Source organism: Chrysoperla carnea, chromosome 4 (assembly GCF_905475395.1).
Source record: "Chrysoperla carnea chromosome 4, inChrCarn1.1, whole genome shotgun sequence".
NCBI classification, from domain to species: Eukaryota; Metazoa; Arthropoda; class Insecta; order Neuroptera; family Chrysopidae; genus Chrysoperla; species Chrysoperla carnea.
The window spans coordinates 1,842,395-1,860,252 of NC_058340.1; the positions used below are offsets into that span (position 1 = coordinate 1,842,395).

A 17,858-nucleotide genomic window follows, 5' to 3' on the forward strand; every position below is an offset into this window, starting at 1 on the left:
CAGCTGGACGCCTTATTGCATTCTAATTTTGTTAAAAAGTAATAATTTAGAATTTGATTCTAATTGTCCTTTTCAATGAATAAAATTTGAATAAGAAATATTTTTTGGACTTTTTTTTTTATTAAGCATGTATGAGCACCAAGGCAATTTTAAATAAAAAGCTTGATTTTTAGGTAAAGTTGGACTAAGTCTAAATCAATTCTGAAATTTAAAAGAGGTTACCTGATTATTTAAAAAAATAAATGACTTCAAAAGCAGGCATATTTAACATTGGTTCTATGGTAAAAAGGTAGTTGAATGATATGTTTTCATAGATTTCTGCAAAATTAGTTGGTGGAAATTAAAAAAAAACAAGTGAAAACAAACAATTGAGTGAGTTAATTGTTGAAATACCATGCACAGACAGTGTTGATTACTCTATCACGTAACGATATCCCCATATAATACTAACTAACTAACAGTGGTGTATACGAAAAAATGGTTTTTTTTTTTTCAAACAAAAGTTGTTTATTTTTTGATAAGGAAAATTTTTTACTTTTAAACTTTTGCTCTATCCATAACGGTTTACAAGATGGGTCCTACGTCCCATAGGTCAAGGCCCAATTGACCTATGTTGCTCATTTACGAACTTGATCTCACTTTTTACGTCCTGAGTACGCTGTAAAAATTTCAGCTTGATATCGTTTTTACATTTAAGCCCAGTGAAGCGGGCGCGTATTAAGTTAGTTTACCCATGCATTAAATCTGAAATTTCTTTACAAATTTTATGGAAATTGCTTTATAAATTTTAAATGATGTAAAGCGGCAGATTGGAGATTAGGGATTTTCATGGATGATTGGTAAGAACAGGAAGTTGAATTTAATAACACGTATAAACGAAAACACCTGTTTAAAAATAAAATTTAGTTTAATAAAGTCTTATTGAAATTCATATACAGCAGATATAAATAACAATAAAAATTTTGAAGAGATATTGGTGGTATTAAATATCAGTACATTTTTGAGTCCAAGTCCAGAAGGAATTTCCTAATAATATCTGTAGGCAGCACCATAACCGGCGTAATAAGGTGAGTATGCAGCGTATGGGGTTCCGTAAGCAGCAAGGGCTGGAGCACTGTATGCAGCAAGGGCTGGTGCAGCGTATGCTGAGTAGGCAGCTGGGTAGGCGGCAGCAGTGTATGCAACTGGTGCTACTACACCTGGTTTAGCGGCAACAACAGCCAAAAGAGCAGCGAATACAACAGCGAACTACAAAATAAAAAATAGAATTAAAATGAATTCCCCCAAAACTATAAATAAATTTAAATCACTTACGTATTTGAACATCTTGAAAGGATTGTGTGTTTGTTTGTTGATGCTTGTGGTAGCAAAGTTAATTGAGTTTTGATATAATTCTCAATAATCGCAGTGTCTTTATATACTAAAAATTGTATCCGCGATTTATGAAAAAAAAATGTATATTTATCATTTTTTATAATCACATTATAAATGTACAAATTTCATGTTAACCCCCATAAATAGATATGCTATTTTGTCAGTATAGCTTTTAGAACAGGTAGAACCGCTGCCTTGTATTAAAAAAAATACTCCTAGTATTTAATATGCATCTTCATGCATATCCAATAGAGACCATATAATATTTTTTTATCGTGTCAAATAAAGATATCAAATGTATAATATTTTAGAGTGTTCGATGACCAATATTCATGCTAATAAAATCGAACAAGTTAAGTGCCATAGTAAGAAAGGGGGTTGTAGAATCTTTTCTGTAAATCTCGATTTATATCCATCGTTTTGGCTGCCGGAGCACAGTGTATCAAGCGGAAGTGATGGCTATTCACGAGGTATGTGAATGTATAAGACTGAACATTCTCAGGTGCAGTGATATTACTATCTTCACCGACAGCCAAGGAGCCCTTTAATCTTTCATCTCAATCTATCTAACTTGAAAGGTAGCTCAGGACTGCCGTACGTCCTTAAATGAGTTGGCAAATGAATGTAAACCTGATATGGGTACAATATGGACACAGAGACATTCTAGAAAATTGTGAAGCCGACGAGCTTGCAAAAAATGGCACAATGCTGTCGGACACAAGCAATCATAAGCAACCGGGAGTTTCGTTTGCGAACTGCAAGCTGCTTCTTAAAGAGGATATCTTAAAAAGGGCCAATCTTAGATGGAGGGAGGAATATACTTGTGGTATAACATGAAAGGTGTGGTCTGAGGACAATTCAAGGATCTCTATTAGCAAAGTTGTTGCAGGTATTACAGGAGACTGGATCTGCTCAACGCCTGGGTCTGACAGTGTATCACGACTATTACAGGAGCTATTATAGTGGGGAGGAGGAGGAGACAATGTCTCATCTTTTGTTTCACTGTTGAGCACTTGCAAAGAGGAGATGAACTTCTTAAACAGCTTCAAATGGTACATGGAGTAGTGCATGAGGATGGGCCAACCCTTTTTCGGTATCACAACGGACCCTATGGTCTAAGTATGTCTCACCCCAGGACCACCACTATAACCTAACTTACCTAAAACCCGACTAGAAATTTTGCAGTGCACTCACTTCGAACCCAATGCTTATTAAAGACCCCTCAATGAGATGTAACGCATTATCGTATTTGATTCCCGATTGGATTGGGATATTGGGACCAATGAGATCAATAACCCTGTATTTTATTTATCAGTAACCCTGTATTTTTAATTATTTAATGGTATTAAAACAATGCTCTTTGTCTCAAATGTGAATTCCCTCACTAAATCTTAGGAGAAAAACTCTTATGATATCAACAGGATTGTATTCTCTACTCTATTCGTAACTTTAAATTCGCCGAAAAACAAAAAATCTCATTTATTACACTAATCGCTTATTTTTTATTTTATCGATGCATTTTCAACGGGTTTCAGTATTTAATTAATTAATATTTTAAAATTGTCGTATAGTTACCAAAGATTTAAATTATTTCAGTGGCGTTATACAATAAAAATAAAAATATATCTACACACCTCTTTTTTTTGACAAATAATATTAGCGGATACTTAATTCAATGTTACATATATTTCCAAAAAAACCGGTTCCAAATTTTTAATAATTTACGTCAACAAAAAAATAAATTATATGGTAATTAGATCACTATTCAAATAGAAATAAATTTTGTGAAATGTTTTGGCTTATAATTATATTCGCAAAAATTATTTTAATTTTAAGACAATTCGATCAAACGTATATGTAATATCCATATATTCTAGGTAATTTTATACAGTGTGCTCGAAAAATAGACGATAAGAGAAAAATGGTGATTGGGGATGCAATTCTAAGACGCAAAGTCGATTTCTTTTTTCGAAACTATTAAATTTTTAATAAAGTTTTAAAATTTTTTATTTTTTAGAAATTAATTTTCTCTGTAAATTAAATGTCTGGTAGTAAATTTTAATAAACTCAACTTTTAAAGTGAGGCTTATGTTCTTCAATTTTGGTAATTAAAAAAATTTCGATTTTTTAAGCATTACTCGAAAAATTTCATTCCTTATGTTCACCATTTTTCTGCTTTCTTATATACTTAAACCCCGAACCAAAAAAGTTATAAGTTTGGCCGCTATGTGTATCTGTCTGTCTGTACCATCGTAACGCCTAAACGAATGAACCGATTTTGATTTTTTTTTTCGTTAATTTACTTTAATTAATGAAGAGTGTTCTTAGCTATATTTCAAGTGAAAAAAAATCAAAATCGGTTCAGTTCGGAGACGGCTCTAAGGAAATGGGTAATTTAATAGAGAGTGTTCTTAGTTACGTTTCAAGTGCGAGTTTAGAGTTCCGTACCACAAAAATTTATCGGGGAATATTCAAATTTTTAAAATTTTACTTGTAAATAAATGTATGGCCTTATATTAAAATGTCAATGTTTAATATTTATTTTAACATAATTCGGATATTTTGCATATTACCCTCACGGGTAAACAGTGATGTTTACGAAAAAATGTTTCAAACAAAAGTTGTTTAATTTATGATAAGGAACATTTTTTACATTTAAACTTTTGTTCTATCTCTAACGGTTTACAAGATGGGTCCTACGGACCCAAGACCCAATTGACCTATGATGCTCATTTACGAACTTGACCTCACTTTTTACGTCCTGAGTACGCTGTAAGAATTTCAGCTCGATATCTTTTTTCGTTTTTGAGTTATCGTGTCCACAGACGGACGGACAACCGGAAATGGACTAATTAGGTGATTTTATGAACACCTATGACAAAATTTTTTTCCTAGCATCATTATTTTTAAGCGTTACAAACTTGGGACTAAACTTAATATACTATGTATATTTAATATATGCATGGTATAAAAATATAGTAACTATCGCAAAACATTTACTTTATAACTACAAAAAAAAATGAGTCACAGACATTACATCCGTCTCTTCAAAACTATCATGGTTTTACTGTAATAATACACGTTTTATAATTTATATATTTAATAATTAACCATCCCATAATTTTAATACAAACCAGAGCTTTGGTAATATTCCACGATTATATAAAAATACAGAAACATTTGTATAGGTAAACCACTCTTACAACCTCTATGCAAAGGTATAAATATTATCCTTTTCTAAATGTTTGAATTATTTTATAAAAGTTATATAGTTTTATAGAGTTAATTGTTGAAATACCATGTAAAGATAGTGTTGATTACGGAATCGTTTGATTGTTTACGTCATGTAAGTAAAGAAAGATAGTCACTCTTAGATAGCCACACAGAACTGATATTACCATATACTTCATAGTATATAATTTGTGCATAATTTGCGACCCCACAAGATAGATTCTATATTTCAGCTTGATATCGTTTTTCGTTTTTGAGCTATCATGTGCACAGAAAATGGATTAATTAGGTGATTTCATAACATCAATATTCTTAAGCGTTACAAACTTGAGACTAAACTTAGTATACCTTGACATATTTCATATATACAGGGTTTAATATACCTCATCTGGTTATCAGATGAGTGAAGATCGACCTTAAACCGCCTTTTCGTCCATTACTCAAAAATAAAAGAATTCATCATTTTCGGAAAATCACGAAAGGATTCGCTGAGACGTGTTTTGATCTCTAAGTAACGAACGCTGAGTGTAACAATTCTTGACGTTACATAGAGGTGAGCATCAACAGGTATACATGCACAATGTTAGTGATAAAAGAAATTTCTTATAAAAAGTTGGGGGCCGGAGCACTGGCCGTACCTCAAGGTACGTGGTTTTATAACAAAGGCGTGGTTCGACGCTGGTGTTTCAACACATGTACAAGAATAATATCAAACACCAAGGTCAAAAAATTATTATAATAATAATATATTCGTCATATAATTGCTACACATTATGTTTGTTTTGTTTACTAAAAAAATATTTTAGTAGTAAAAATATACTCATGTCAAATAATAAGTGATATGAATCTTTATAAAAAGAATAAATAAAATTTATAAAAATATGTAATCGGTTTAAAATTTAGCTGGGCAATATTTATATTGCTATAACAAATCATGAGAGAACAAGGAGTAAATAATCGTAAAAGCGAACTCATCAATAAATCAATCGAAGTAGCACTCTAAGATAAGAAATAATGGCAATGTATGGCAGAAATACAAGATAAACGAACCGAACCGAGTAAATTTACCTCCATCGAGTTTCCTTACAGAAAATATGAAAAGTTTTTTATTATTTGTTTTATGAGTGTAGTCTACATCGTGTCGTCCTATTAGCTCAGTTGGTTAAGGCGTAACCAATTCCGTCCGCGGTACGCTTAGGATACGCTTTAGTCGTCACTAAATTAATTTATAATTCTTTTGTCACAATGTGTTTGGGTACAATATACAAATTTTTGCTAGCCAAGGTTTTTCTAGCCAAAGTTGTTGGTCTATTTACAATATTTAAGTACTTAAGTTATTAAACTTGGGGAAAAACAAAAGTATCTCCATACCGAAGTTTTGTTTTATTAATTAAATTATGGTAGAAGAAGTCCAATAGTCATATTAAAGGCAGATCATTCCGCATGTTTCACTCAATTTTTATACCATGCATATATGTAATATGCAAGGTATACTAAGTTTAGTCCCAAGTTTGTAACGCTTAAAAATATTAATTTTAGGAACAGAGGAATTTTGGTATAGGCGTTTATAAAATCACCTAATTAGTCCATTTTCGGTTGTCTGTCCGTCTGTCTGCCAACACGATAACTCAAAAACGAAAAAAGATATCAAGCTACATTTGCATTTCAATACTTAAGAGCATCGTTGGGTCAGTGGTAGAATGCTCGACTGCCACGCGGGCGGCCCGGGTTCGATTCCCTGACGATGCATTTTTTTTTTAATGGATTTCATATCTTTGGAGAAACTTATGGTCAGCGCCAAAGGCGGAATCATTTGATCAATGGGCGGAATTTCCAATAATAATGTGTGGGTTCTACGATGAGAGAGGGAGTGGCTTGTTCGATCATGAGACGTACCCAACTCTTGACTATCCAGCCCGGTTTTCTGAATCAGATAGCGTAGTTTATCTTCCTCTGTAAGATTATTTAAGTTGGAATATTCTATTTCCACGTTAACATTATTTGGCGAGAGTGCCCAACTTTTTATACCATGCATATATGTAATATGCAAAGTATACTAAGTTTAGTCCCAAAAAGTTCATAAAATCACCTAATTAGTCCATTTCCGGTTGTCCATCCGTCCGTCTGTGGCCACGACAACTCAAAAACGAAAAAAGATATCAAGCTGAAATTTTTACAGCGTACTCAGGACGTAAAATTTGAGGTCAAGTTCCTAAATGAGCAACATAAGTCAATTGGGTCTTGACCTATGGGTTCGTAGGATCCATCTTATAAACCGTTATAGATAGAACAAAAGTTTAAATGTAAAAAATGTTCCTTATAAAAAAATAAACAACTTTTGCTTAAAACATTTTTTCGTAAACATCACTGTTTACCCGCAAATTAGGCGTAAATTGTATAGTATGTATTATTATATGGGGATATCAGTTAAGTATGTGTGACATGTACGTATGTGTAATGTGGTAGAGTAATCAACATTATCTATGCATGATATTTCAACAATTAAGTCAGTCAATTGTTTGTTTTCACTTGTTTATATTTTATGTTAATGTTTATTCTCCTTTTAAGACTCTTCCAGGATATGTGCATAAAAAAAGTCAAATAAATCTGGATAAGGGCTACCCTCAGATTGTGGTGTTTCGACAACCACATTGCCAACTTTTTTATATCATAAATTTTGTTAAACAAATTTTGGTTTAAAAAAAATGATTTTTTACTTAATATTATTTTACAAAAACGTGTAAATACAATATTGAATAATAATTGAATAAAATATAAAAATTATGTTGAAACTCATTAAAATTTGTAATAACGCGAACACTTGATTGAATGATAATTTTTTGTTTGACACAATAAAATGTAATTTTTATTCGTAGTAAAAATTGATTTCTAAAAATGCATTTATATGTGGTAAGGTGATTTGTATGTTGATATTGGATGCATCAAAATTCCAAAGTTTTATTTTCTGAATTTATAACAAATAGAGTATCGTACGTATTTGTGATAGATACTTTTTGATTGCCATTCATACTTATGAAACTTTATATGTGAATTAGTTATCTGAAACTTTTTTACTTACTAGAATCGGAAACTTTTTTACTTGGTAAACGATTGCGTTTTTTTTTTTGTGAATATCGAAAGTTTTGAATAGTGAAAGATTAATCAAAAACCGTTTCCTTTGACATATAGAAATCAGGGTATGATCAACTTTCAGGGTGTCTGAAAATGAACGTGTCGCTTTTTAACATCGTATAAAATCACTTCTTATATTTAACCACGAATCCAAAAAGGGGGTGTTATTAAATTGTACATTGAAATTGTTATATTTATACATATAAGTATATATAGGTAGGTATACGTAAACTCTCTAGCGATCGCAATTTAAGTCCGATTTGAATAAAATTTGGTTTCAAGGTTTTGGCATTTGAAAGATCAAGTTCGATATTGAGGGGTGTTCATAACAGGGGGGGGTGTAAAGTATAAAATTTTGAATGTGTTATTTTTTCAATCACTCAGGGAATTCGCTTAGCTAACGCAGCTCCAGTGCTACGAATTAGTTTTGTAGTTTAAACTCTATATTATTAGTTAAGAACTTACGTTGGCTGATGTCTTTGAAGGTTAAATCGAATAAGTGTTCACTACGAGTATTAACGGTTGATATAGAAATTTATCGATCCCAAATTTTAATCCAATTCATAGTTTAAATTACGGTCGATAAAGAAATTTTCCACTCCCAGTAAATAATTTGTCGTGATAATTATCGTTCTTGATAATTATGGTGGAAGCGCAAATAAATAGAGAGTACATATGAAGGTATAATGTAATGCATAACTTATATGCGTTTCCACCATTCATTGCATTTAATATTTTTCTTAAATTTCTAATGTTTCATTTAACTTCCTTAATTTTTTGCTTTCGTGCGAACCTTTTCCTGACAGTAATTGACACAAAAAAAAAAGAATTAGCAGAATTGTTACATCGACTAAAGAGTGATTCGATTACTTGGAAAATAGGGATTCATTTATATATATACAAAAAAAAAACCTGTCCACGGATAGACGTAACTATACTTAATTTTTTTATTATGCATTTTAAGAAAGATTTTTCATTTTTTATAATAAATTTTGATTATTCTGAAAAGTATGTAGGCATATTTAAAACTCATAAATAATGTACAGGGTAAAACAATTGGAAACACTTTTTTTTTGGGAAATTACCCTTCCTTTTTATAAGTTGACAAAATGTTACTAAGAAAAGTTGCTCAAAATAAACAATTATGACTCTAATACAAAATCTCAAGAATATCTCTCCAACCTTGGCAGTTTCATTCTTAGTGAATGTTGCTTTATTTGAGAACATTAATTAGAGAACACAGTCCACAGATATCCAGATATTCAAATCGAATAAGTGTTCACTACGAGTATTCACTATAACCTTAGTTGAAAGGTTTGAAAAATTTTTCTCATACCAACTTCTCCTGCAAATTTTTTTGTTTTACGTGTGGCTGATGATTTAAGGGACTTTCTGTATAATAATTATTTATATTATACTTTTAAAATTATATTTAACATGTTGAATTAAAATGTGTTTATGCGTAATTTAAAATATTAAAAAATAAATAAAATTAAACATACAAATATTTATCTTGATTTCCTTTAAAGGTGAATGAAATCCTCTCTAGATAAAAATCGACATTTGTATTTATTACTATGGTTAACCTTCCTTGATATTTCTAAAAATAGAATTTATGGCAGTAAGCTTCAACATACTTCTTGACAACTGCAACCCGTCCGTTATTCTGTTTAAATGGTTCTTGGTCTTTTTTTTTTTTGTTTTTTTTTTTATCATACGTACATGCTATTAACAACCAATCAAAATTTAATTATGAAATCATTCAATATTAATACAGGGACATTTTTTATGTTGTTTCTAAAAATGTTATACATTTTAAAATTTGGTATATAAAGACAGTTCGATTCATGAAAATTATATCAAAACTCAATTAACTTTGCTACCACAAGCATCAACAAACAAACAAACAATCCTTTCAAGATGTTCAAATACGTAAGTGCTTTAAATTTATTTATAGTTTTGGTGGAATTCATTTTAATTCTATTTATTACTTTATAGTTCGCTGTTGTATTCGCTGCTCTTTTGGCTGTTGTTGCCGCTAAACCAGGTGTAGTAGCACCAGTTGCATACACTGCTGCCGCCTACCCAGCTGCCTACTCAGCATACGCTGCCCCAGCTCTTGCTGCATACACTGCTCCAGCCGTTGCTGCTTACAGTACTCCATACGCTGCATACTCACCATACTATGCTGGTTATGGTGCTGCCTACAGATACTACTAGGAAGATACTTCTGGACTTGGACTCAACATTGTTATGATATGTTCTTACCATCGATAATTCGTCATAATTTTAAAGTAATTTATATTTGCTGTATATAAATATCGTTATGATTTAAATATAATTGTTTTTACTTTATTTTCTTTTTTGGTGTCTTAAATAACCTATTTGTTCCCATTTTACTTTTATCAATTTTCTGCTGAATCCATTCTGTTTCCTTATTGAAGTATTGGTACTTACCATTTGAAAAACTTAAATATATGAATTTAGCAAAATTTCGAAAGTAATTGAAGCCAAGTGATCATGGCGTGGTATTTTTTTCAGTCGGTGTAAATATTATTCAGTTATAATAACTATTTTCGAAAAAAATTCGGAGTAATTAATTTAAATTTTGGGAGACAATTTCCGGGCTTACATGATCGAGTAATTCACCCCTACGAATGCTTTACTGACTTTTTTATTCCAGAATTTGGACTTTTGGTTTATACCTTATAGTTTTGATCCTGGTTTATGCTCCTGAATAATCCTAGCTTCGTCTGTCTTTTGTCAATTCGTTTACAGTTATATTTTTCAGCGTATTTAAATTCATTGTTAGATTTCTGAATCATATACCATTTAAATTTTTTGAGTTAGTTATACCGTGCTTCGTCTCAAACTTAAAGCTCCATTAATAAACGCCCAGTCGTTATTACTGTTGCTCAAAGTGTCAAACATTTTGAGTGACTACTGGCATAGGTACTGAAAATGCAGTAGTGCTCATAGCCTATTTGTTAAATATCTTTTACTTTTCACATTAATTAAAAAAAATTCTCTCTACTTTTCGCAAAATTCATCAAGAAACATTGTTTGGTTTTTTCTATTTCTTGATGATTTTAACAGTTTAAGCAATTGACCGAAATAATAATGATTTTTCCAAGCCAGAAACAAGCTATCATGTTTCTGATTTACATTTTGCTGATGAAATTAATGCTATTTTAAAATTATTAGTAAAATTACGAACCACTTTGTATCATAATGGCTTACATCACTTTCATACCGTAAGTTAAAATTATTGCTTTATAAAGACAACTAAGCGATCTTTGAAATTTCATTTCATCCGCAAAATGCAAATCAGAAACACAGAATTGTAAAATTGTTAGTGACGCAACTCGCAGGGGTGAATTAGTCGATCATGTAAGACCAGAAATTACCCTCAAAAATTAATTTCATTCCTTAGAATTTCTTTTTTATAAATTAACAATATAGTCTACAGTACAGAATGGGTATGGTTTCGTGAGTAACACTTTGACGAAACTTCGTGAGTGGCTTCATTTCAGTGTAACCTACAACGTTTTCATTTACGAAAACTTTGGAGTTTGGGAGTTTGGGAGTTTTAACTTCAGATTCACTAAAAATCACAAAACAAAAAACAATTTTAACAAAAAGAAAACCGACTTCAAAAAAAAACTTGTCACAAAAAAAGAATCATCGTTGGTTGGTTGGCGTGATATTGAGTTATTCGTCCTCTTGTCGTGCATACTTTTAAGCAAATTGCAAATTTAAGTCTTTGCATAAGAAAACCATCTCAATGATGCCGTTCAGAACTGTATTAAACGAAATGGGACCACACGCGAAGCACCAGCTTTCAAATTGATAAAAAATCATCAAAATCGGTTCACCCAGTCGAAAGTTCTGAGGTAACAAACATAAAAAAAAAAAAAAAAACAGTGGAATTGAGAACCTATTTTATTTTGTTTGAAGTCGGTTGAAAAAGTTTTTAAAATGATAATAAACTTTTTGCCTGTAACTTATTTTCGAAAACGGAATGGATTCAGCAGAAAATTGATAAAAGTAAAATGGGAACAAAAGGTTATTTAAGACACCAAAAAAGAAAATAAGGTAAAAACAATTATATTTAAATCATAACGATATTTATATACAGCAAATATAAATTACTTTAAAATTATGACGAATTATCGATGGTAAGAACATATCATAACAATGTTGAGTCCAAGTCCAGAAGTATCTTCCTAGTAGTATCTGTAGGCAGCACCATAACCAGCATAGTATGGTGAGTATGCAGCGTATGGAGTACTGTAAGCAGCAACGGCTGGAGCAGTGTATGCAGCAAGAGCTGGGGCAGCGTATGCTGAGTAGGCAGCTGGGTAGGCGGCAGCAGTGTATGCAACTGGTGCTACTACACCTGGTTTAGCGGCAACAACAGCCAAAAGAGCAGCGAATACAACAGCGAACTATAAAGTAATAAATAGAATTAAAATGAATTCCACCAAAACTATAAATAAATTTAAAGCACTTACGTATTTGAACATCTTGAAAGGATTGTTTGTTTGTTTGTTGATGCTTGTGGTAGCAAAGTTAATTGAGTTTTGATATAATTTTCATGAATCGAACTGTCTTTATATACCAAATTTTAAAATGTATAACATTTTTAGAAACAACATAAAAAATGTCCCTGTATTAATATTGAATGATTTCATAATTAAATTTTGATTGGTTGTTAATAGCATGCACGTATGATAAAAAAATAACAAACAAAAAAAGACAAAGAACCATTTAAACAGAATAACGGACGGGTTGCAGTTGTCAAGAAGTGTATTGAAGCTTACTGCCATAAATTCTCTTTTTAGAAATATCAAGGAAGGTTAACCGTAGTAAGAAATACAAAAGTCGATTTTTATCTATAGAGGATTTCATTCACCTTTAAAGGAAATCAATTTTTAATATTTATATGTTTTTGTGAAATGTTTTAAAATGACGCATAAACACATTTTATTTCAAAATGTTAAATAAATATAAGCTTCTTTTCTAAAATTACAAACTTGTTAAAAGCACAAACTCCCCTATGCTGCCCGTGTTTATGATCTGAAGTATAATTAAGTTTGTAATTGAATTATAAAATCCTTAAGGATGTACGAGCACCAGTCAAATTTTACCATAAAAGGCCTAATTTTTAACTTCCCAATAAAGGAAGTTATTGTAATGGGTTTGAATTTCGAAATCGAAATTTTCAACATATCTTTACGTTTCATGGTTAGAACAAGGCATAACACCAATTTGAAGAAGAAGTGTGTGTGTGTGTGTAGGTACTAGACGAATCATTTTAGATCGAAAAAGGCAAAAATGAAGAATTTTTATGTACCTCAACCTATAGGGCCGGTTTTTTTTTAAAAATGGTCAGGAAGGTCCATATATCAAAATCTACATCTAACTTCTTGCCCCTTGAAAGTTTGGCCAATGCTATGCACTTCGTTGAGTTGTCGATCGAAGCGTATTAACGTCAATATAATCCGAAAAGAATTTTATGACATTCAGTCAAATCATTTCAAGTCGGTCGAGTTTTTTTGTCACACAAGATCCTACTCAAAACTAATTTAGCCAACAATCTCCTTTGTGCAAAATATCAGCACCAGGGCCCTACTACCTTCAAAACTTTTAGAGAAACGTTAAAGGTTAAATTTTCTTTTCATTTTTAATGTTATAATTTAGCTTAAATTCTCCTTTGTGCGAAATATTGGTACCAGGCTCCTACTATCTTAGTAACTTTAAAAGGTTAAATTTGATTACAAATTTGAAAAATATGACAAAAAAATAGTATAGTTTCATACTTGGTTTATTAAAATTCGATATAATTTGGATGTGAAGGAGCAAAGTTCATTTTCATAATACACTCAAATATTATCCGATCGGAATGAATTTTTTTTAAACCCACTAATTTTGGGTCAAACTTTTCATAGTTGATGTTATTTACCTTACACCTTTGTGCGAATTGTGTAGTATGTATTATATGGGAATATCAGTTATGTATGTATGACATGTATGTACGTGTAATGTGATAAAATAAGCAACACTGTCTATGTATGGTATTTCAACAATTTCCTCAGCCAATTGTTTTTTTCACTTGTTTATATGTTAAGTTATTTTTTGAAAAAACAAGCTAGTGTTTATAAATGACTCTTTTCGTCTCTTAACCATAATCTTAACCATTGAAGGTCATATTTCGATAAGAAAAGAAGAAAAAAAATCATATCTCGAAAACTAAAGGTTTTATAAAAAAAAAGTTGTAAAAATTGTAGTTAATTATCTACAACTTTTGTATCCCAATATTTGCATAGAACCTTTTGTTTTCGAGATAAAAAGGACAAACCGAAAATCCAGATTCTACCAACAGATTATGAATAAAATAAATCAATTTGTAAATGATAAACACAAAATTTATTTAATTACAATCTAACATTGAAAAGACAAAGCAACGATTTTAAAACAGAACAACAAACTCCGTTAATTTAATTATTTCCAAAAAGTTTAATAATATTGGTATGTACCATATCCAGAATAGTATGGAGCGTATCCAGAATATGCGGTTGCAGCGTATGCAGGAGCTGCAGCGTATGCGGGTGCAGCAGCGTATGCTGAATATGCAGATGGATAAGTACCATATGAAATAGCTGGTGCTAGGTATTGTGGTTTAGCAGCAACAATAGCCAAAACGGCGGCAAGTACAACAAAGATCTGCACAAACAAAAACAAAAAAATTTATATGATGGAAAATAAATATTCTAAGACGTTTTACTTACAAATTTGAACATATTGAAAATTGTTTTTGAAGATTGATTCTGGTAGCGAATTCAATTGATTTCTACTTTGGATTGTCTTGTCTCATTGTCTTTATATACTAAATTTTTTTGAATGGAGAACATTTTTTGTGATGATTTAAAAAAATGCCCCCGGAAATAAAATGTAAATCTTTGAATATATAATTAAGGAACACCACCAATGTTATAATTTTATGTCTAATCAATAATCAATGCATAAATATATGAACAATTTTCTAATTTTAAACTTGCATTTTAATCGTTCATTTAAAATCTTTTTTTATAGTAGTTGAGTAAATCTACCGGATTTTGATAATAAATTCATAAAAAAAATGGTCATTTGAACACTCTGTGTGAATTTCAGCTTTTATACTTTAACGTGAGAGAGCTCGGGTACTACACCCCTGATTACCTGCTACCTACCGAAGAAACCGTTAGTCAAGGTTTGTAGCCCCCAAAGATTGGTCCCTACACCAGTGAGAATACGCAAAAAAAAATTCAGCTTTTATACTTTAACGTATGTCTGGCAGGCGCTGGCTCTAACTCTATAATGATATCTATTTATTGTAAAACATTAGGATTTTTTTTATCTTTTTTTGTATTCAATATGTCATCCTTGGTTACATTTTTAAAGAAATGATAGGTCCAGAGGTGCAAAATAGGCTTTCAATTTTTCGGCAAACGCCTTCGCATTCACATCACGATTGATATCCTATATGATTTGCATGTAATTTATTCACTTCAAACTAGTTACAATTACAAATTAACTTGTTTTTAACAAACCACTATTTTAATTGCACCAATAATTTTTCATAATTTTAATAAGCGTCAGAAGTCATTTTTCTTATCCTTTGATATATTTATTATATTTAAAATAAATATTATTAAATAAATTAACGTCTTGCAATTACGTCAAGTTTGTGTATCCTGTAACCATCCTGTAAAGGACAGTATATTTTCAATTTGTTATACAATATATAGGTTTATGGCTAACTTTGTATAAATATAAATTACTTTCCTTTACAACTACTTAAATTTATTTTATCCGCTTTTAAACTCAATAAATATTAACTAGCCGCTAGTTGAGTCTGGTGGGATCCTTTAAGTCCACACGAATAACTTCACAGCATAATGAATAATTTTTGAGAAAAAATTTATAAAAATAAAAACTCCACCGACCCGACCGAATGTAATGGACTTCTTTTCGAATCATATTGCCCCGTTAATACGCTTCGATAAACACCTCATTGAAGTCGATAACATTTTTTGCACACACACACATAATTTTTCTCCAAATTGATTAACTTTGTCCTGACCATGAAACAAAGATATGTTGAAAATTTCGAATATCGGACCCATTACAACAACTTCTTATACCGGGAAGTTAAAAATAAAAAAATAAAATTCTAAATTTTACTGGAAATTATAAAAAAGTGTGTATGATTTAAAACGTGAAAACATACAATTGAATGACTTAATTGTTGAAATACCATGTATATGTATAGTGTTGATAACACTGTTGTATTACACATGCATACATGTCACACATACATAACTGATATTCCCATACAATACCTACTATTCAATTTGCGCTTAATTTGCGCTCTTACGGGTAAACAGTGATGTCTACGAAAAAATGTTTCAAACAAAAGTTGTTTAATAACGAACATTTTTTATAACGAACATTTTTTATATTTAAACTTTTGTTCTATCTCTAACGGTTTACAAAATGGGTCCTACGAACCCAAGATTCAATTGACCTATGTTGCTCATTTACGAACTCCACCTAACTTTTTACTTCCTGAGCTTGCTATAAAAATTACAGCTTGATATCTTTTTTCGTTTTGGAGTTATCGTGTACATAAACGGCCAGACAGACAACTGGAAATGGACTAATTTGGTGATTTTATGAACACCTATATCAAAATTTTGTTCGTAGCATCAATATTTTTAAGCATTACAAACTTAGGACTAAACTATGGACAATATGGACTGTTGGCGAAAAGTGAAAACTTAAATTTTTTCCACCGGCCTTTGGCCTGGCTTCAGCCTTCGGAAGTGGAGCTTGCACGGCCCGCATATAGCTCTAATAAATACCCATTCACAATACCTGAGTAAGAATAAGTACCTCAATACTATTCAAATAGCTATTCACAATTCTAGATAAATATGGTTGGAGCGAAAATAAATATACTTGAATAGTAATATGTAATTTTTATGCGTTTCCACTATTATTTCATGCGTTTTAATTTTTTGGGGTGGAACTTTCTCAATATTGGTATAAAGCTATTGTACCTTTTTTGAATAAGCTCCGCTTTATACTTAATACGAAATTAAAAGTTGAAAATATTGAACTAATCAAACCAACTAAAAAACTTGACTTTTAAAAAATGTAATCCGGATATTTTTATTTTTTAAAACTACAATATTAAAAAGATTTATTTGAAATGAGTTATTTATTGAGAAGAATTGAGATGCTTAAATAAAATGATAAGTCTAATAAGATACTTTATTGAGCCTCATATATTTAGCTACCAAGTATCCATTAATCTCATAATCCATTAAAAATTGTATGCATTTATTAATTAGACAGCAATGATGTTCATAATAAAATATGCATATCTGCTTTTTTTCTAATAATTCCTGGGGCAATTATTTTTAAAAATCTACATAAAAAATATCTATGCTGTTGAAAAGTTTAGTATATAAAGACAATAAGATTGTAACCATCTTTAGTAGAAACAAATTGAATTCGCTACCAGAATCAACTACAAACATCAACTACGAAAATGTTCAAATTTGTAAGTAAAACTTTTTAGAATATCAATTTTATCTACTATTCAGGGTAGGTCATTTTAATAACTCGTTCTGTAGTTAATAAACCCGAAAATTAGAAAAGATGCTGATTTTGTTGGGGGGACATCATGTTCTGACATTAGATATGACCCAGTCCTTCGGGTTTATTTAATAGTCAATTTAGATCCTAAGCGGTAAGAGATAAATATAATAATACTTAAAAATAAAAAGTTGAAACTCATTAACAAATAAACAATTTTTATCAAAACTATTTTTTCGAAAATCGTCTGCTTTCAGAGGAAATTGTACGAAAATTAAAGAAAACTCGTAAACTACTGAAAAATTCTTTAGACAAAAGTTGTCAAGGACTTTCTGTGTCCATGATTTTGGCCTACAAATATATATTTTAAGTCACATTTCCTCCGAAAACTAATGTTTTTCGAACAAATGTTTTAAACACAAATTGTTAGTTTTTTTATGAGGATCAACTTCTAATTTAAAGTGTTAATCTATCTC

At 30.8% G+C, this 17,858-nt stretch overlaps 4 protein-coding genes across 4 annotated transcripts; 1 reads left to right on the forward strand and 3 right to left on the reverse strand.

Moving 5' to 3' along the window:
- Positions 1–888: 888 nt before the first annotated feature.
- On the reverse strand, positions 889–1,420 carry LOC123297407 (pupal cuticle protein C1B-like). Its single transcript, XM_044879054.1, has 2 exons — positions 1,315–1,420; positions 889–1,248 (listed from the first exon to the last, which is right to left on the reverse strand). The coding sequence occupies exons 1-2, from the start codon at positions 1,324–1,326 to the stop codon at positions 1,027–1,029; spliced, it is 234 nt and encodes a 77-aa protein (XP_044734989.1). The 5' UTR covers positions 1,327–1,420; the 3' UTR covers positions 889–1,026.
- Positions 1,421–9,576: 8,156 nt separating this feature from the next.
- LOC123297405 (pupal cuticle protein C1B-like) lies at positions 9,577–10,063 on the forward strand. The gene is made up of 2 exons (XM_044879051.1): positions 9,577–9,669; positions 9,736–10,063. Exons 1-2 carry the CDS (start codon positions 9,658–9,660, stop codon positions 9,955–9,957), a joined length of 234 nt encoding a protein of 77 aa, XP_044734986.1. The 5' UTR covers positions 9,577–9,657; the 3' UTR covers positions 9,958–10,063.
- Positions 10,064–11,845: 1,782 nt separating this feature from the next.
- Positions 11,846–12,350, reverse strand: LOC123297406 (pupal cuticle protein C1B-like). Its single transcript, XM_044879052.1, has 2 exons — positions 12,252–12,350; positions 11,846–12,185 (listed from the first exon to the last, which is right to left on the reverse strand). The coding sequence occupies exons 1-2, from the start codon at positions 12,261–12,263 to the stop codon at positions 11,964–11,966; spliced, it is 234 nt and encodes a 77-aa protein (XP_044734987.1). The 5' UTR covers positions 12,264–12,350; the 3' UTR covers positions 11,846–11,963.
- A 1,793-nt stretch (positions 12,351–14,143) lies between these two features.
- LOC123298449 (cuticle protein 12.5-like) lies at positions 14,144–14,600 on the reverse strand. The gene is made up of 2 exons (XM_044880448.1): positions 14,529–14,600; positions 14,144–14,463 (listed from the first exon to the last, which is right to left on the reverse strand). Exons 1-2 carry the CDS (start codon positions 14,538–14,540, stop codon positions 14,257–14,259), a joined length of 219 nt encoding a protein of 72 aa, XP_044736383.1. The 5' UTR covers positions 14,541–14,600; the 3' UTR covers positions 14,144–14,256.
- Positions 14,601–17,858: the final 3,258 nt, after the last annotated feature.